Source organism: Calliphora vicina, chromosome 1, assembly GCF_958450345.1.
Source record: "Calliphora vicina chromosome 1, idCalVici1.1, whole genome shotgun sequence".
Taxonomy (NCBI): Eukaryota; Metazoa; Arthropoda; class Insecta; order Diptera; family Calliphoridae; genus Calliphora; species Calliphora vicina.
In genome coordinates, this window is record NC_088780.1 from 120,072,480 (window position 1) to 120,095,055 (window position 22,576).

Sequence of the window (22,576 nt, forward strand, 5' to 3'; positions counted from 1 at the left end):
ATTAAAATATTTGTTTGCATGAAAACTCTCAATATAACTTTAGATTATGATATAAAAATTAAAAATTTACAAAAAAATAAGCATTTTGGTTTTTAGCCGGTCAAAATTTGTATATTTCGGCCCTAAAGAACAAAAAACCATTTCGTTATATTTGTTTGAAAACCACGAATATAAAGTTATTTCCTTCTCTGCTTTTGTTCCAACAAATGGTGGGCAAATTTGAGGTTATAAAGTAAATGATGAAATTTCAAGAATTGAGCTGATATCCTTTGACATTTATTAAGTACAAACTTCTTAAGCCATCATCTCTACCCATTTGGCCATTTTTCTGCTATACATCGTGTCCAGGGAGCCATATAAGCGTTACCCTAAAATATCTCGCTATCTAATTTAGGAATACCCAGCATTCCTCGGATAACCTAGATGTCTTGAAGTCACCCGCTACTTCGTTAACGACAGCCTTGCTATCAGTAAATATATGAGGGTATTCATTCGACTACTGATCGTTTCATTAATCGAATAATTTCTTACGCATAATTATTCGAACAATTTAAAAATGACCATTTTCGAATAACGAATAATTCGAACAATTTTATGTAGAATAATCGAATAAAACGAATAAATGTTCATATGTATTTAAATTTATTAAAATGCTTAAAATTTTTCATTATTTCAAATTTAAATAAGTAATAATGACTCACAAAAATTGTATTGTTTCTGAAATTCGACAAATAACTAAATACAAGGGGACTTTCGATCACTGTATATGAGTGTTCCGATAGCTCTTTCTATAAATATATAAATATTACTGCAATAAGTTACAATTCTAAAAACAAATCTTTCAAAATGTTTAACTTAGGACTTGAACCAATGAAAATAAAAGGTACGAAATAAAATATCTGTTATTTAGCTGGCAAAATGTTAGAGGAATCGCAATTAATAATCAAAATTTTAACTTAGATTGAAGTGGAGTTGAATGTGATGGAGAATGTGATTTTGAAACGGTCATCGAAAGTGATATTGAGGATGACATTTATAATGATTACATTGAAATAGATGAAGGCCATGATCTTAAAATATATGTATATAAGTGATGTTATTAACCGCGTACGTAAGTGATGCAAAATATTTAATAAATCGAATGATAAACACAAATATTGCAAACTAACGTTTTGTTGCAAGAAAAGCATGGAGTTCGTCTTATACATGATGTTAAACATCTTTGTCTAACATGGTAATAAACTTTTTGCGTATTTGTAAATACGGCAATCATGAACTGCCTGACTTCAAATTAGCCACGTTCATTGACAATGATATCAAACTTTGGACAGATTCCCTTTATAGTGTAATTCCGCAAGAGCAAAGATTCGGCAACGTTGATAGAGCGTGATATATAATACAATTTAAATAATTAAGAAATAGTGAATAATTAATTTACTAAAGAATTAGTTACTCAATTTAAAACCTAAATTAATGAACGAAATAAAAAAATTCTTAATACGTTTATATTGCTTTTGAATTCAGGATAATGTCCAACTAGCTCAAATTTTTTAAAGCATACCTCCAAAACGGAAACTAAAGGGTTTGCTAGTCAATTGTTTTGTAGATTGTTCGGGAGTTAATATGATCAGAATATTTCTGTTAAAAATTTAAACATTATCAATACTTGAATTGTGAACTCTAACGTTATTTTTTGTTTCTCTTTAACAATAAAATATTAAAAAACCGACATCAAAACTTCATTATTTACTTTTTTAAAAAAAATTTAAATTATTCGAATAATTCGATTAATTTTAAACGTGTGATCAAAAGGCGAAGGCCCTGGTAGCCAGTCCTTTTTTCTTTATATTTTTTGAAAATTAAATTTTCATTAAATAAATATTAATAATAATAAACGTGTGATAGAATTATTCGAACAAGTTAAAATCTCTTATTCGAGTTATTCGCTTTATTCGAAAAAGAGAAAAATCGAATAATTCGAATACCCTAGTAAATATACATGTATCTCCAGATATTCGATAACACCTCAGCCAGTTGGATGCACGTTTTATGGCAATAATTTCCACCTGAAGAGCAGTGCGGATGTTAGGTAGGCTGAAGTAGTTATTGATAAAGAAACCTCAGAAAATCTTATCAAAATTGGAAAACTAAAAATATCTTATTGTTCTTATTTGTTTAGTTTACTTTTAAACTTTAAAGTGTACTGAAAGTGTTTTTTAACATAAAATTAGGTATTTTTAATACTCAAAATTGTTCCAGTTTACTAAATTTGTATTTGCCAAACTAATGTATCTGCTTAAACTCGAAATCGAGAAATTTAAAAAAAAATCCTGAAATTACTTAGCCGCTAAGAACTACTACTAGTGAATTTTCAACCCACTCGCAACGTTATTGACTGGTGAATTCTGCATCATCAATTTCAATGTTAAATAAGTGGTTTACTGAATTTCGTTATAGCCGTAGAAGCACGGAAGATGCCGAATATTCTGGACGGCCAATTAAGGTCTCCACACCTGAAAACAATTTAAAAAAAAAACAAGTAAGAGTGCTATATTCGGTTATGCCGAATCTTATATACCCTTCACCTTTGTTGTGGATGCATTATTATTTTTTATAATAATTAGTATATACAGTGAGTGTCACTCAAAATCGTACAACATATTTTTTTTTTAAATATTATGAAATTATACAGGTGATTATATAAAAAATTAAAAGTAATTTTATTAATTGGAACAAAAAATATATATTCAACAAAAAAGTTAACAAAACCTCAATTCGTTAAAAAAATATTGATGAAAATTAAAGAACATCACAAAATTCATATTTCACTTAAATTCGTACAATTATATATAACTGAAGTAAATATAGAAATGAAAATAAATCGTATCATTCTTTACGGTTTTGTGTTGACTGCATCGTTACTGCCTTCCTCTATTGCACTTCGTTTTACTTCACTTCTTACACTTTAATTTTGTTGAAATTATTTTCCTGCAATACAATGCTTCAAATGGATGCATGACGAAAGTATTTCCTTTAATTAAATTTCCTTAGAATTTGTTTTAATAGGATATAATGGGAGAATTGTGTTGAAAATTTTACAATGTCTGGTTATATGTTAAACTAAAGTTATACTGTCTATTAAAATATTTGTTTGCATGAAAACTCTCAATATAACTTTAGATTATGATATAAAAATTAAAAATTTACAAAAAAATAAGCATTTTGGTTTTTAGCCGGTCAAAATTTGTATATTTCGGCCCTAAAGAACAAAAAACCATTTCGTTATATTTGTTTGAAAACCACGAATATAAAGTTATTTCCTTCTCTGCTTTTGTTCCAACAAATGGTGGGCAAATTTGAGGTTATAAAGTAAGTGATGAAATTTCAAGAATTGAGCTGATATCCTTTGACATTTATTAAGTACAAACTTGGAAAATTTTAACTATGCGACTCTTTAGATGGATGGAATTTTGTGAATTTTCTTTTTGAAAACACTGAACGAAAATAATCCCTTTTTTACAAAATAATCTTTTGCGATGATATCAGTTTTAAATTTTGCGGTTATTTTAAATAAACTAACGTTGGTATCAGTGATCTTATGTTTCAGCAAGACGGCACCACAAGCCACAGAGTCTGATATATTTGTGAGTTATAAATATTATTTTTTTTTAAGAATATCTAAAAGAAAAACAAAATTTATCAACTTTTTGGATTTTAGTCGCTTTTCATTGCTTATTCTGATAAGAAAGCTTATACAAATTTATACCAATGTATAAAGAAAAATTAGTTCTTAACAAAATATTGTTCTAATTATTAAATCGGATTAAAATTGTAAAAGTTATTATTAAACTTGTCATAAACACCTTTTGTAGTATTTTTCTCCCCCAGCGCATAGAAATAAAAAAAAACAAAAAACTATTAAAAAAACAAGTAGGATTGCTATATTCGGCTATGCCGAATCTTATATAACCTTCACTAAATTATACTTCAAAATCAAAATGTTTGCAGTTTTTTTTTTTTTTTTTGGAAAAAAAATTTTTCGAATTGTTTTTTAAATTAAAATTTTTTTTTTGTTTTTTCATTTTTTTTAATATTTAGCGAGAAAAACTTTTGGTAAAAAAAATCGTGCTAAAAAATATTTTTCCGATTTTGACCCATTGTAGGTCCAACTTATGGTTTTATATACGTCATTGCAAGGTCTTTGAAATATATCATTAGATATTCATATTGTCTATATTAAAATCCAAATATAAATCCAAATAGATCAAAAATCGAGGTTGTCCTGTTTTTTTCCTTATATCTCAGCCATTTGTGGACCGATTTCGCTGATTTTAAATAGCAAACTTCTCGAAAGCATGTCTGACAGAATTATTGAAGATTTGGATCCCGATGATATCTGTGGTCTTCAGAAAATTGATTTCAACAGACAGACGGACATGGCTTAATCGTATATACTTTATAGGGTCGACAATGAAAAATGTAGAAATTACAAACGGAATCACAAACTTATATATACCCTTCTCACGAAGGTGATCCAGAATAAGGATCCGAATATATATACTTTATAGGAAATGAAAAATGTAGAAATTACAAACGGAATGACAAACTTATATATACCCTTCTCACGAAGGTGAAGGGTATAACAAATATTTGTACAATCTTTAATTTACAAGGTAAATTTAATTTTTGTCTACATAAAATTGTCTTTAAAACACTGTGCAAAACAAAATGGGGTTTCATAGAAAAAAATTAAAATAGCTATTGTTGAAGTTTTTTTGAAAATTACGTTTTTATTACCGTCGTATGTCACCTTTACGCGGTATAAATGTAAAACTTATAAAAATGCGTATGTTTAATATTTTTATATACAGATTTTCTAATATCATTCATACGCCCCCATCGTAGTAAGTACCTCTATGTCTTATAACTACATTAACCCAGAGAAAAAAATACGGTTGCACATGATAATGGTCACTGTTATTATATATATGATTTGGTAACCATAATATGGTAAAACTAAGATTCACATGATTGCCTCAATCATATATATCAATGTTGTAAATAAATACATATATGTTTAGGTCATATTCATTATGAATCATTATATCATAATATGTTGTTCTTAGATTATGATTCCATAAGCCGAGAACAACATAATATGGTACATCCTTTATTATAAAAAGGATTGTCACAAACATATATCTTAACATAGGAACAATGTTTGCAAGATTTCATGATATTATCTGCAATACATTTAAATCAAATTGCAAACGATTTTTGAAAAATATCATCTCTATGGAGGTTGTCTCACATTTTGGCCCATAATTCTGTTTCTAACGATTATGTCCATTTTATATACCAAACTCTTCAGATCAACAAAGAATATTTTAGGAAACTTTTATAGCCTTAAGACCTTAAGACTATAGGCCCTATCATGGCTTCAATAGACAGACGCACGGTGGCTCATATCTCAATATCATCGGCCAAAAGTCCAACTTTTTGTTAACTCCGATTTCAAAAATTTTAATGCCGTTCAATATTAAACTCATTGAAACTAAGGTAGTCAAATTATATAAAAAATATTGTCAATTGTGTACGTGATATGCTGTTAAAGTCAAATATTTTATATCATTTTATAAAAAACGTGATTTTTGTAAATTTGATCAAAAGTAAAATCTCATTACTCTCGAAATATTATCGTTAATTGGATGATTTTCTGTTGTTATGTTGGTAGGATAATAGTCTTTAAGAACTGGTATGATTTGTTACTGTACCGTTTATACCTGATGTGTTATTAATTTTTTTTGTCAGTTGCTATATTTTAGTCAAATTTTAATTTCAGTGAAATAAAAGTGCTTAAGGTCAAAAGGGGTTAAACAAATTGTACTACCAGGAGAAAGGCCAAAGTGTCCTCTTTAAGCCTATATATACTTGTTGACCTGTTTGTTGAACAGTTTTTTCATTTGAATGAAATTACTCCCAAACTTTGTTTCTATTTTTATTTTACCTGTTCATATGACTGGCGCAAAGTACAAGTCGCAATTTTGAAGATATAGCAATAAAATTTGGTACATACATTTTTTCGGCCCGAGGACGAAGCCTATAGAAAATGACTGAAATCGTTCCATTATTTCACCTAGCACCCATACAAATGTTCTCCCGAAATTATACTTTATCGGTCGTAAATTATTAATTTATATACATATGTATCTACACACATTTAGCTCCAAATAAATTTTATTTAAACAGAATTAATGTCACCTAATTTTATGATGATCGGTCCATAATTAGTCATAGCTCCCATATAAGGCCCGCTTCCAAAAATCACTTTAACGAGCATAAATCTCTTAAAAATGTTGGTATAAATACATAATTCAACAGAAATAACTTCCAGACAGACATAAATCACACGACCCAATTTCACGGCGATAGGTCCATAATTAGTCATAGCTGCCATATAATGCGCTCTTCCGAAAATCATTCACGAAAATAAATTATAGTGTAGGGTATTATATAGTCGAGCTTGACCGAACATACTTTCTTACATGTTTTTATCTGCTGATAACTTTTTTACTTAATAAGTATAGCTGATTCAAAAAAACAAAAAATTTGCATATTCATACTAAATTCTATACAAAAATTAAAAGTTTAACTTGCTCAACTGCTCAACCGATTTTAATGAAATTAAAACTGAAAAAAATTTCTAAAATATCTCTATCGGTTCAAAAGTTACAGAGTTTTGCCCGATGAAAAACGATAATGAGCCACTGTGAGACGGATATAGCTAGATCGTCTTAGAATTTTATAAGGACCCATAAAATATATTTAATATTTAGTTTACGACCAATATTTCTATATGTTACAAACGGTATGACAGAGTCAATATACTCCACTCTTTTTGGTAGCGGGTATAAACAGAATTAAAGAGGGGGAGCTTTTATATACTCAATTTGAGCGCATAGTGAATTTTAAATACGTCAAACTATTTATTTCAGTAAACTGTGCACTAAATATATTAAATTTATACAACAGTGTATTGAGTATTTTATGCCAAGTATATACATTAGAGTGCTCCAAGATTGTATGGACGAAAAAAACTTTCTAGGTACAGGCCGTCCCCCCCTCAAGAATTGTTCTATGTATTGTAGAAACACATTGTGTAAAATATTAGGATGATAGGATAACGTTAACTGGTGGCGCAACGACGCTGAAGTTTTGAGGTGCATTTACAATGGGAAAATATGCAATTTTTTCAGTTTTTGTAAAAATTTTGCCATTAAATAATGACTTTTACAATTTAATTTAAAAGAATCGAAATGTGTACGTAATTGTCGTTATAATAAGATATAAAAGACAAAAATTGGTGAAAAAATGTTAAAGTTATTAAAAAACGTGTCTCAGGCCACTAGAACAAGAAATTTATGAACAAAATTAACATATTTTGAGAAATATTAAAATAAAAGCTTATTTTTACTTAAAATATATCCATATTTACTTGTATATGAGTTTTTGTCCTCGTAGGATACCGTTATCCTTTTCGCAGGTATGACCAAAAAAATTAAATTTTTTTAACGGCAGTTTCAAAACTCCAATTTCAAATTTTTAAAAATTTTGTTAAACAAATTTCAGAATTTTTTGATCATCACATGGGGATTTATTAACAACATAATAGGGAATAAAAATGTGAAAAAATTATGTCAATACCTCCTATAGTTTTTCCGTACCTGCGATATAAATTTTGCGATTTTCGAGAAAAACTAATTTTTTGGCCATATTTTGGGGAATGACCAAAATTTCCTTACTGTAATGATTTTTAAGTAAAAGCTATTCAGAATAATATAGTCCAGGTAATTTTAAATATAGTCTGAAAGTTTTACTAAAATCGGAAAACTTTAACCCTTAAATCGTGAAGGTCAAAGGTAAATTTTTTCAATATTTGGAATTTCTCATGGAAAGATAGCGAAATATTATATATTTTTGGGCCGATTTTGATGAAACTTAAGAAAAATATAAAATGAAGTCTAGTATTCACAATAACAGTACAAAAATTGAAATTGCCTAGCGATTTTTTAATAACTTTAACATTTTTTCACCAATTTTTGTCTTTTATATCTTATTATATCGACAATTACGTACACATTTCGATTCTTTTAAATTAAATTGTAAAGGTCATTATTTAATGGCAAAATTTTTACAAAAACTGAAAAAATTGCATATTTTCCCCTTGTAAATGCACCTCAAAATTTCAGCGTCGTTGCGCCACCTTAACGTTATCCTATCATCCTAATATTTTACACAATGTGTTTCTACAATACATAGAACAATTCTAGAGGGGGGGACGGTCAAAATTCGCAATTTTATTTTTTTGGAGCACTCTAATATACCTATGTATACAGAGAAATATACAAAACCATATTTTAAAATTCGAAATAGACATTAATGTTAGTATTTCCCATAATGTTTATTTTGTGATAGATATTTTAAAAATTATAATAAAAATTTAAAAAAAAACATGTATACAGTAGCCATATTCACCAAACACTATAAAAATTTTCTAAGCTTGTGCTTTAATATTTACTATGACAATCATAAATCTATTTAATTTAAAACATTTTCAAATAACATCTAGCAATAATCCTCTAAAAGTATAAACTCAACATCATTATGCATAATGAATACTAAAAAACTTTTATTGTAGACTGTTCACATTTTATTGCCAGCATTTAAAACCAAGAAAATGCAAAATGACCTCTTTTAATAAAATTTCTTAAACATAGAATTACACATGAATAAACACAAACATCTAAAGCGGAAACGGAAGTAATAAAACATTTCTTATTTTTATTACGCCAAACACTTAACCATCAGCCAAGGCAACAAAAAACCCCAACATTATTTAATACACAGTTTTATATTAAAAAAAATTTAAAGATATCCTTAAAATCCCCCAACAATCCAGCAATAGCTAAAATATAAAGTTAAATTTAATTTACTTGAAGCCTGAAACTGTCAAGAAATAAACTTAATAGAAAAAAATCGCCATAGACATAGAGGAAAAAACATTTCAAGTTATTGTATCTTGTAGTAAATGAAAACAAAAATAGCATAAAAGCTCATATAAAATTTATGAAATAAATTTTAATAACATTTCATATATTTTTTCGTTCTTTTTTTCTTCTCTTTTTTCACCGCTTTTTTTATTTTTTGGAATTTTGCAGCTTAGTGAAGATATTGGCTACGTATTGTATTCTGCATTGGGTTCCTTTTACATTCCCAGCTGTATAATGGTTTTCGTTTATATACGAATTTATTTTGCCGCCAAGGCGCGTGCGAGACGCGGCATTAAAAAACATCCGCGCAAAACAAACAACGAACAGGTGAGTACGACTTTATTTATATATATTTTTTTTTTAATTTTTGATGAATATTTAAGTAGCAGAAATTATTCAAGCCACAACTGTATGTACTACTTATAAGTAGATACGAACATACATATAAATATAAAAAAATACATAAGAAGCATTAAATTCAGGCACGTGTAATTAAAGTCTTTTTTAACAAAAAAACTCAACATTTTAAAGAGGGAGTTAGGTTTAGATATTTTTTGTTAAACAAAATTTAAAATGAAAAAAAAAATGTATTAAACTGAAAGATCATTTGATATACCCAACTTGCATTGAGATTTGTAGTTTATGTGATGCACTTTTTTGTTTTAAACCAGCTTTAAAATCGTTAATTATTTTATTTTTTAAAATATTGTTTTATAACTTTAAATATTTATGACGGTTATAGACGTCGTTTGTATTTATTTGCATTCGGACACGACGTCTATAGACGTCATTTACGTTAACGTGTTAAGTCTTCGCAAATCTTAACTTTAGCCATTTCCGTTAACTTTGAAAAAAGCAATTATGCGAAAAACTTAGAAAAAGAAATTGTGAAAAATTACCAGAATTTAAAAATGAAATAACTCTAAACAGGATGCTTTCTACATCGTTCTTTTAAATATTATTTTCGTTTTACACTTCTTTCTTGCAGTAGTTTAAATGTTTCCATTGTTTTGTCAGTAGCGAAATAGTGAATATTTTTAATTTTGTTCCCTTTTTTCAGAATATAATTAATTATGTTGTTTGTATTTCAGTTAATTTATATAAATAAAACTATACAAGTAAAATACTAAAAAAAAAAATTTTTATTTTAAAAAAATATTTTAAATTTTGGGCTACATATGGAATATTTGGAAAAGTTTCCATTGTTTTGTCAACCACTGTATATACCCTTCTCACGAAGGTGAACGGTATAAAAAGTGGTGAAAGTGGTAGTCACGAGTTTTTTCTTATATCTCAGTCATTTGGGGGCCGTTTTTAAATAGAAACCTAAATTGAACTATAGCGAATATATTGATGTATCAACTTATAGATGGTCAGACGGACATTATTATATGAAATCGGCTATAACGATCCAGAATTTTAGGGCGGTGCTTTTGTTTCAAGGTCCCCTGAAAGCATAACCCACTTTTTTATATTCTTATATACAAAACAGAAGAAAAAAACAATTTCTTTTGTTAATCAATACAGGTACATATCATTTATAATTCTTTTAAAAAATTTAAAAGTCAATATTCGTTTTTGACTACACTCGATAGTGTGCTGAACTATTAATCTGAGGGTTGCGGGTTCGATTCCCGATAGAGACTCTGGGTGTAACTGCAGACAAGCAAAACGCTTCGCAGTTTGTGTTTGTTTTTAAAAAAAAATAAAAAAAATACTATTGAATTAAAGCTATTTAAAAAAAAAAAAATGACGGGTATTTAAGAGGGTAAAGGAAAATTGGTACTTTTAAATTAAGTTTTTTAATTTATATACATAATAGTTGGCTCATCTGCTTGCGATATAATCAAGGATAATGGTATTAAGTTACGAAAAAGGGAGAACTAATGGTACTTCAGGAAATTAAACACACATGAATTATAGAACATACTGAACGTAAGATAATACCCTTCTATAAGTTCTATTAGTATGTAAAGAATAAACGTGCCTGTAAGTCCTTTTATTGTAGTCCTTAATTTTCTAATTTTAGTTTTATTATAATAGGAAATTCAAAAAGTACCATTTGAAGATCGATAGAGTGCCACTTCTCTATAGTTGGTACCTGAATAGCATTAAGCCCCAATTTGTTCCGCCTCTTTAATACCCATCAAATTAGAAATTTCAAAGTAATCCAAATTGCAAAATTTTTAGTGACAAAAAAATGTCTCAAAAATTTATTTTATTTAATACTTTTTTAATTGTTTCAACAGTTCCCCGGTTTTCCTCAACAATTACTTTTCTAAATAATTGGTTATCTTCTTATATATTGTTTATATATATTTAGCTAATGTTCCAACAACCATTTCAATAACTACAGAGAAAACTTTTGCCGTTTTTTGTTTGCTTATTCGACCACCTATTCAGGTGGGTTTTAAGTAAAATGCTTAACGTTGTGCCTGTCTTGACCACTAACATTAGACCTTTCCAAGTTGCTACTCGTTGTGGCATTGGAGTTGGCATTACATAGGAAGTAGTTGTTGGAGTGTGGTAGGAATAGCAAAAATAGTTTTGTGTTTTTCATAATAAACGAATGCTCTACAAAAACTTTTAATCAATTTATCGCAATCTCTTTTAATGAAAAAGTTTCGTCTTTCTGCAGCATTTTCCTTTTATTTATTTTTTTAATTTCAATTCAACAAAATACTATGTATAAAAAAATAAAATAAAAATTAAAGAAAAGAAAAAATACTTAAAATAGAGCAAAGTAGTTTAGATAGTTTTTATTTATTGTCGACAACTTAACATTCATTCATTCATTTGTTCATTCATTCTTTCTTTCCTTCATTACTGGAAGACTCGAAACGGAGGAAGCATTTGACAGAAGAAAGGAATCGATTGTTGGTATAAATTTTTTATTTTTATATTTTTGAATTCAACAACAATGACCGTCACCAACATTGTTAAAATGAAATAAAACAAAATAAAAAATAAAAAAACTGTAAAAACAGTTTTACACTTTTAAAGTGTCTACTTGAATAATAAAAAGTGGTTAGTGGTAATAATGAAGAGCATAAGGATGATTTTGAGACTGATACGTTTGTTGATTTCTGGCTGCTGGTATTGTCAGTGGCAGTTTTATGGAGAAACAAATGAAATCTAGAAAAAATGGATTAAAAAAACTTTTTATTTTTATGAATTACACAATAGAAGTTGCTGCCACTGCTGCTTGTTATATTTATTTTTGTTCACGTTTTTAAGTAATTACAAAAACACAATGCAATCGAAAAGTCAATACATTGTATGAAAACAACACAGAAATGAAAAAAAAAGATCGATTGGACTTTGAAAATGTTTCATGGAAATGGTGATGAGCTGGAAGAATTTCAAAAGAATTTAATTTCAAATTGCTTGTTGAATACGAACATTCTTGTAGTAGCTCCAAATGCTGCTGTGGCTGTTGCTATTTTCCATTTCCACTTATCGAAAACGTTACTCATTATACCGACAAATGTTCGTAATGCTTGATTAAATTTCTTATGACTGTTTGCTTGTGTGTGGCCAAACATCTCCATCGGCCTTTACTGAATGTACTCTGCCATTCTGTTTCAAAATATTTATGTTCTGTATGCGGTTGAACTAATCATTCCACCATTATATCCGAACGGGAAAAAATGCTAGGGCTTCACTTTGTAGGCGCGTTTACACATTCTTTACGATCCGATACACAATTCATGGACTTCTCCTTCTAAAAAATTCCATACTCATTCAAAATTGCATTGCAAAATAATGTCTAACAAACTTTTATTTAAAATTCAAACATTATTGGTTTCGCTTTTGTACCTATATGTTGGCTTTCTATAATAAAAAAAAAATTTGGTCTCTTTATGAAAATCAATAAAATTGTATGTTGTGAAGTTCTTATGAATGATTGTAGCTTTTTATATGGGGGATTTCACGTTATGTGAACCAACTTTTAAAATCGATGTCTTCCGATCAGGATCTATTGGATAGTAATTCAGACACAATTTTTCAAGTACTCTCTGAATTAGAGGGCCAAACATGTGTTTTTCTCATCCATGTAACTTATTACCTATTGTTCTTAGCAAAATGTTTAGTTTAAATATGTATCTATTTATTCAATCTTTCGAAAAAAATTTTAATTTAAAATTTTTGAAATTTTTTTTCCGAAATCAAAAACTTTTTTGACTTTTTTCAAACGGGCTCTTTTTTTCTCAAAGAAAGCTTTTTTTTCCTTAAAGATCTATTTGGGATGCGAGTTGGATATCTATTAAAATAAATGATTTGTAACTGAAAACATAAAATTTTTGACATTTATTTTGCAAAATCAAAAACTTTGTTGAAATCTATCAACATAAATATTTTGTAACTCAAGACATACTTTTTTTTCCAAAATCCAACATATTTTTCAAAATGGTCCCTTTTTTTAATTTTGTTTTTTAAGTCCATTCCTTTAAGAGGTTTTTGGTCGCTTAATGGGATGCGAGTGGGATATATATTAACATTTTTGACTTTTTTTTTGCAAAATCTAATATTTTTTTGCTCAATAGAAAGCTTAATTCCATTCCTTTAAGAGCTTTTTGGTATCTCGGTGGGATGCGAGTGGGATATATATCGAACATTTACTTTTATAGATATCCAACTCGCATCCCACTAAGCGACCAAATAGGTCTTCAAGGAAAATATAGAAAAAAGAGCCCATTTTGAAAAAAATTAGCTGATGTTTATAACGTACAAAAATATTATACCAAAACACACCTCAAAGTATATCAACCTGCTCAGGATCACTTTCTGAGCGACTAAGCGATGTCCGTCCGTCTGTCCGTCTATGTAAACTTTGAAATCATACTACTGGTCGCAATTTTAAAAATAATTCGAAAAAATTTGGCTCAAACTTTTATATAGCCCCAAAGATTAAGCTTATTGAATTTGGTTAAAATCGGTATTTTATTTCTCCTAGCCTCCATACAACTGCTATATCTCAATATAGTTAAGCTCTCATAATTATCTTAATTATATACATATCCAAACCAATATCAGGACAAATATGTTTTATATAAGCTGAACTCGTACTATTTGTACTAATTGTCACACTATCGGTCCATAATTAGTCATAGTTCCCATTTAAGGCCAACTTCCGAAAGTCACTTTATTGAGCATAAATATCTTATTAATTTTGGTATTCAAATAATATTCAATACAAATAAGTTTCATATCAAAAGAAAACTGTTTATAATCATATACTCGGTGTAGGGTATCACATGGTCGTGCTTGCCCGACTATATTTTCTTACTTGTTTTAATTAAGGATTCTATCAGCCCTCTAATGTCAAGCCGCGTTTCGTCGTGTATAATTTAAACGATTTTACAATACATCTGGGCGTTCTTGTATCTGCAAAATAAGGCCTTAAGGAAGGGCTCTTTACTTTTTCTTTTTCCCGCTGGGACGCATCAGTACATTTACTCACACACGCATAAGTAGTTTAAATTATCATTACATCGTTGATATCCCTGAATTTGCATTCAATTGCAACATGCATTGAGGATATACAGTGAATGTCACTTAAAATCGTACACCATCGTAGTCAAATTTTATTCATTAGTTTTAGAAAGTTGATGTTTTGGAAATATTTTAAAATGCTATTTTTATATTGTGTGTGCTATTACCTATCAGAAAATTGGGTATAATTTTAATTGCCCTTATCCACAAATAAAAAAATTGGGTAAGACTGTCAGTGCCCGGAATATCAACGCTTCATTTAAAATCGTAAAGGCACTAAAAAATAGCAAATGATACCCTAAAAAGTATTAGGAATTTAAGTCAAATATGAATTTTGTGATGTTCTTTAATTTTCATCAATATTTTTGAGGTTTTGTTAACTTTTTTGTTGAAATACATATTTTTTGTTCCAATTAATAAAATGACTTTTAATTATTTATATAATCACCTATTATTGCCTGTATAATTTCATAATATTAAAAAAAAAATATGTTGTACGATTTTGAGTGACACTCACTGTACTTAGTGTAAATATATTTCGTATAAAATAAAATAAAAAGGCTGCTGAATATTAGATGTGAAAACTAAATGCCTTTCATAATCAATTTTTAAATTTATTACGGGTTTATAAAATAAATTTTGTATGGAAATTCTGTTTTATAAACCTCTTATATAAACATCGAGTAATTCGTAGAATTTTTACCATTTATGGCATAAAATTATTATTGTTTTTTTTTGATATTTTGCTTTCAATGTCATTCTTTGTTAGATAATGATACAGAAATTTAGTTGATTGTTCTAGGAATAAACAATAGCGGTATTCAGAATCATGTGCATTTGTATTGCAAATTTATGCAATGGTGTATTTCTATATACATACATATTTTTTTGTTAGTGTAAAGTAGAAATGCAATGCATATACAATGATGCAAAACCACTTGTACAAGATTTTGAACTCCCCTAATGTGTCTATTCTTTAGTGATGATGTTCTTTGAAGTATCATTTTGAAAGCACTTATAAAATTATAGTTAAAATATCACTTATAAAATCTCTGAAACTGACTTTACTTGTTCATTATTCCTTAACTGTTTATACTTTTGACAAAATAGTGAATAATTTTTTGTCAATGACACTACCAGAACAGGATTGCAAAATTTAAGAAACCAACATTTTTTATTATAGTTTCCTAGAATTGAAAAATAAAAAAAATGTTGAATTTTTGTACCACAAATTTCAACTTTAGGATTTAGAACAGCAGATATGTTATATATGTTGTTATTAGGGTTGTCATTTGAATAAAAATTATTCGAATAATTGAGAAAAAAACTATTTTCAAATGAATAAAATTTTTCAGTAATCGAATAAATTTATTTCAAGTTAAAAAATAGTTAATATCAATAAAAATATTTATGAAAAAAACTGAAATAAACAAAACCAATAATTTATAATTTAAAAAAAAGATTCATAATTGGAAATTTTATTAGAAACTAGTATCTACATTTAGTTTTCAAATGATCAATCTTAACTAAAACACGAAAAACGTGAGGTAATTTTATAGATAACGTAATGGAATTAAATGCCGCACAGGGAAATAAATGTGTAAACCTTAGTAAATTTGAATGAAATTTGGCTTGTGCAAAGAAGAAGTGTTGTTTAGTTTATGTTTTATGCTTGAGCCTACCAGGAACGCGGCCAGGGGTCGCCAAAGTAGGACACCTCGCGTATGTTCATTTTTAAAACGATCCTATTTCTTTGTCTGTGTTCCGATTCAAAAAACTATATATATATAAGTAGAATTTTCTCGTCGAGCATTACAGAAAAACCTTTATCAATTTTTCTCTTATAACTTAGGAGATATTCGCAAATTAAATTTTAAACAATTTTAACCACTCTAGCAGACCAATTATGAAAAATAATTCCCCGGGAGTTTTTTCCCTTTTCGTTTTTTTAACATAGAATTTGAATAGGAAAAATGAGAAAAGGGAAAAAACTCCCGGGGAATTTTTTTTCATAATTGGGCTGTAGTTTTTTGATAATACCAAGTCCAAATATTTCCCGTGACGGACTCCATAGTTATATGCATTTGATTTTAATAATTTTAAAACAGGCCATTTTTCGCTAGTTTTTTGGAATAAATGTACGCCTTTTCTTTTTAGGTGATCTAAAAAATGTCTAAGAAGATTTATTAGGAATGTATACTTTTTGAAAAGCTAACTTTCTATTAAATTTTTTAAAGACAAATAAATTTGAATATTAATGATACCGAGGGAACCAGGTCCATCCTAAAAACTCCTATTTTTTATGTAAAATTCAACTTTAGGGAAAAAATTCTCAAATCGTATAGTCGATGTTCTTAATTATTTTGTAAAGGGTTCCGATAACCCTACCGCTGGTATAGATATTGTTATGAAATTGTACTTGAATTCAAATATAACGATTTTAACGGCTGATTTAAAAGTAGCAGAATGCTTTCAAATAGCAGTGCTGTAATAGCAAACTGTAACATATCTGTGGGCATTATTAACATTGAATAAAAGCTTTCAGTTGACCATTGATTGTAAGTATGGCAACGCTGTTTGCTGCGACCGTATATTCGAATATTCAGTTAAAGAACATTGTAGAAAGTACACCACAGATGGCATATGTATTAGAAAGCAGTTAAAGAGCAATCTAGAATTCAGATGGCAGTGTTATGAATAGTGGCAGAGGTCGCAGTAGTTAATGAGTTTATCAGAGACGCTTTTCGAATAAACATCAACTGAGTGCCTTAAAGTGTGTTGTATTTTTCAAGTGAATTCGTGTACATTATAAAGTGTGTCTGTATTTCTGCGAATTTATAAAGTGTATAAAAAACATTGATTGTCTATTTAATTCTGTTGTTGTACATTTTAAATAAATAAAGAGTTGTTACAATTTTCAAACTACTAAACGGCTTTTATTTGCAATCACAGTATCCGGTTTATTTAAAGGACATAAACCAGCGTTTTAAAAAGGTTAAAACGTAACAATATTATAAAAAAAATTTAGTACCATTCAATAGCAAACATATTCAAACTAAGGTAGTATAAACAATTTGATTTTTGTAAATTTGATAAGAAGTAAATTACCATTACTCGTAAACTAATATCGATAATTGGCTGAATTTTATGGTCGGGCTTGACCGACCATATACTCGGTTCTTAATTTACAGAGTTTTGGTCGATGAAAAACGATTCTGAGCCTTTTTGCACAGATCAGAGTTCCTTACTAGAATCTAAAATCGTAAAATTTTTTAACACACTCAAAATAGTTCATGTTCATACGAATGTATTTTTGCATTTGCTTTTTTTCGACTACAGTTTCTTTACATCGGATTTTAAAAATGTTTATTACAGTTTCATATAACATTTGCAAAGTGTTTAATCGTCAAATGTCGTATTTGTAGTCGTTTATATTGCCTTTTAAGTAAATATTACACTATTTGTTACATTTAACTTGTCAAGTTTCTACTTTCAACAAAATTTCCATATAAAACTTCAGTTATTTATCTTTCGTTTGGTTTTAACTAAAAAAAAATGGTAAATGCTCAGAAAATAAATAAAAAAAATTATTTTTATTTTAATTTCACTTGACTTTCATTTCGTATTTGAAGAGGTAAAGAAATAAAAACAGTTTTCTGTTCGTGTTTGTATTTTGTGGAACATTTTAATATTGAAAAGTCACTGCTGAGTAGTTAGATGATGATAATGATGATGCCGCATGACTGCATTTGGGAAGTTGTTGAGCTTAGAAACCAATTTAAGGATTTAATTGATTTTTTCAATTAAAAAATAAATATGTAATGGAGTAAGTTTAAGGTTTATTTGTACTGTAAACCATGTATATATTTAAGTGCTGCTAAGGATGTTTAGGAAAATTCTGATCGAGTTATAGTTTGATACTGTTCATTTCCTTCACTATCCACTATATAAAACTACTTCCCAAGATCTTTGCAATATTGTAGGTTTTTCAAAAAATATTTATATTAATGCTTCATATATAAAATACGGTATAAACGCTGTTTTCTACAGATGTTTATGTTTCTATGTTGATAACGAACTGTTGTAATTTTTAATTTTCTCTCATTTCTTTGTTTATTCTTCAGTACCAACTATAATATGCATAAGCAAGCTTAAGAAACCGTCAAAAATTAACGAAAAACCTGTCAAATGCATAAATAAATTTAAAAAGACTTTTAGTTGGCCATAATGTCCTTACACTAAAAAAGAAAATAAAAATTAGTTTCAATTACGAAATTGATAATATTAATAAAAAAAATATTTTTGATTTTCATCCAATCATCAATATGATACTATTAATTAATTGGATATTAAAAAGTTTTATTGACAAAATTAGTATTAAAAAACGAATTAAAATAGTATTAAATAAAGAAATTAAATTCCTGCACAAATTTCAATTAAGTTTTTGATTGCATAAATTATGTTTTTAACTTAAATTTTGCATACAATTTATTAAAATATTAATTAACATCAATTAAATGAATCAACCCAAAATAAAGCGAATAATTTGACAAAATTTTTACATTTATTTAAAATTATAAATACATACATTAAAAATTGAAATCATGTTACTGAATCCGTTCTGGTTTTCTTTATTCAACCTTCAAAAATATACAATGTACAAATCTGATAAAACAATGAGATTTTTATCATTTTACCGAAGAATACACATACATATGTATGTATGTCCAATTAAGAAGGGAAACTGAGACTAAAAGTACCATTTAGATATTCACCACAGATAACGAAGATATTCCACAGAAATTTGAATTACAGAGCCTTTGAAAACAAATCTGTGAAAAAGCAATGAAAAAAGAGTTTTGATCCTATTTTTCATTTTGTGCTTTTCTGTCAGAATTTTTTATTTTTCATAATAATACTTTTAATTAAAATATATGAACATTAGGGTGGCCCTTTAGGTAATAAGCCCTCTGAAGTTATGAGATGCATTTGTAAGGGAAAAAATGCAATTTTTTAAAATTTTTAAAAATTCTGTTAAACAAATTTCAGAATTTTTATTTTTACATTACATTGGAATTTATTGGGAATATAATAGGAAATATAAATATGAAAAATGTATGACAATACCTCCTATAGTTTCTACGTACCTGCGATTTAAATTTTGCGATTTTCGGGAAAAAAGTAATATTTTGGCTAATGAGCCAAATTTACTTACTGTTATGAATTTTAAGTAAAACCTATTCAGAATATTATAGCCCAGGTAATTTTAAATATAGTCTGAAAGTTTTACTAAAATCGGAAAACGCTAACCTGAAAATCGTTACTTCGCTGTTGCATTGGGATTATTGAAGCTTCTTTAACCCAGAGTATTTCAAAACAGAAGTGGCCAATTTTAAATCGCGTGAAGGATTGTTATGAAGCTGCGAAATTGTCTTTATTAAGTAAAACAATGATTGGAAAACCATATACATATACCATTTTCTACATATTGTAGTATAAATGCGAATTCTTTTGTATGATGTATTGATGTATTGATAAAAAAAATATTTTCGTTTTTTGGACAAATAAATAAAAAAAACAAGTAAGAGAGCTATATTCGGCTGTGCCGAATCTTATATACCCTTCACCAAATTATACTTTAAAATTAAAATTTTAAATATTTTTAGGTAAACAAAATTTAAATTTTTTTTCCAGTTGTTTTTTCGAAATTGTTTTTTAAATTTTATAATTTTTTTAATTTTAAAAATTTTTTTTTTTAATATTTAGTGAAAAAAAATATTGGTGAAAAAAAAAATTCGGGTTAAAAAATATTTTTCCGATTTTGACCCATTGTAGGTCCAACTTACTATGGTCTTATATACGTCGTTGCACAGGTCTTTGAAATATCTATAATTAGATATCCATATTGTCTATATTAATGATTTAGTAATACAGATATGGGTCAAAAATAGGTCAAAAATCGAGGTTGTCCTGTTTTTTTTCTTATATCTCAGCCATTTGTGGACCGGTTTTCACGATTTTAAATAGCAACCGAGCCGGAAGAATTTCGGAGATATTGATGTATCATTCGTGTATGTAAGTTATTTGGGGGCTTCAGAAAGTTGATTTCAACACACAGACGGACAGACGGACATGGCTATATCGACTCCGCTATCTATAACGATTCAGAATATATATACTTTCGTGTCGCAAATGAAAAATGTAGAAATTACAAACGGAATGACAAACTTATATATACCCTTGCCACTCATGGTGAAGGGTATAACAAGTAAGAGAACTATATTCGCCTGTGCCGAATCTTATACTTCAAAATAAAAATTTTAAATATTTTTAGGTAAACAAAATTTTTTTTTTGTCAAAGTTGTTTTTTAATTTTTTGGAAAATTTTTTTTAATTTAAAATTTTTTTTTTTAAATTTAAAACTTTATTTTTGGTTTTTCAAATTTTTTAATATTTAGCGAAAAAAAACTTTTGATGAAAAAAAAAAAATCGGGTTAAAAAATATTTTTCCGATTCTGACCCATTCTAAGTCAAACTTACTATGGTCTTATATACGTCATTGCAAAGGTCTTTGAAATAGCTATCATTAGATATCCATATTGTCTATATTATTGACTTAGTAATCCAGATATAGGTCAAAAAATAGGTAGTCCTGGTTTTTTCCTTATATCTCAGCCATTTGTAGACCGATTTTCTCGATTTTAAATAGCAACCGAGCCGGATGATTTTCGGTGATATTGATGTATGAATCGTGTATGTAATAGACAGACACCCTTAAGTTCAAACATTACCGCGTTTTGTGGGTGAACTTTTTTGACAACATTTCTTTAAATAATTTTCAATAGTTAATTTTGATATTTGCAAAAAATGTAAAAAAGTTATTGCCCTAATGTACATACAAATTTTGTGTACGTTTTTATACCCACCATAAAAGAGGGGAATATACTGATTTTGTCACTCCGTTTTTAACACATCGAAATATTCATCGCAGACCCCTAAAAGTTCGTCTATCTGTTTGAAATACGATAGGGCACATACGAAAGGAGCTAGTTGGCTAAAATACCCTCTATTGATAATGTTTGTTTGTTATTGAAAATTGGCAATATCGGTCCATGATTTCACCTAGCCCCCTTACAAATGTATCGTGCTGAAATAGGACATAAATATGTTTTATATGAAGATAAATGTTTCTACTAACTTTTGTGAGGATCGATCCATAATTGACCCTATATCAGAAAAAAATTTTATTGTCACATATTGATGGTGGGTATACAAGATTCGGTACAACCGAATATAACACTATTACTTGTTTTCATACGCTTTCTTTCTCATGCAGTCGAACAGATCTTAAGCTATTGACAGATTACAGCGGGATTTTGCAAACACACACATACATAAACGTAAGATATTTTGCATTTGTAAGAGTGTTAACAGTGTCGAATAAATATAAAACTGTTTATTATGAATGCCATACAAGGCAAACTATATTTATGCAACTGCATACTTTTGCTCTTCACTGTTTAAATGAAATTGTACGAGTTATATGTTGTACAGGATATATGTGGAAAATGAGTTAAGTAATATTGGTGAATCGCATGGCATATGGGATGTATTAAATTTATTGTCATGCATTACATGAGTTTTTAATCTACATATTCCTCTTCAATCTTTAATAGAGAAAAAAAACGTCTTATGAAAATAATCATGCGTGTGACTTATTTGGCGCAGTACCTTGTAAGATTACCTTAACAAACAGTTTTTTAATTAATCAAATTTATTTCTAGTACGTTTGTCAGAGAGGTTTACTTTATTTTATATATTTGCGTATATTTATACCCCACACCACCATAGTGGAGAGGGTATTATGCCTTTGTGCAGATGTTTGTAACGCCCAAAAATATTAGTCTAATACCCATCTTAAAGTATACCGATCAACTTTGAATCACTTTCTGAGTCGATTAAACGATGTCCGCCCGTCCGTCCGTCTGACTGGCTGTCCATGTAAACTTTGTGCGCAAAGTACAAGTCGC

At 28.3% G+C, this 22,576-nt stretch overlaps 1 protein-coding gene across 2 annotated transcripts in view; it reads left to right on the top strand.

Annotated features, from left to right (window-relative positions):
- Nucleotides 1-22,576, top strand: part of Octalpha2R (alpha2-adrenergic-like octopamine receptor) — a 234,068-nt gene that overhangs the window by 206,560 nt on the left and 4,932 nt on the right. For both annotated transcript variants that reach the window (XM_065506768.1, XM_065506776.1), the window contains exon 2: nucleotides 9,219-9,377. In XM_065506768.1, the coding sequence (XP_065362840.1) occupies nucleotides 9,219-9,377 (159 nt within the window). The remainder of the gene's footprint in view (nucleotides 1-9,218; nucleotides 9,378-22,576) is intronic.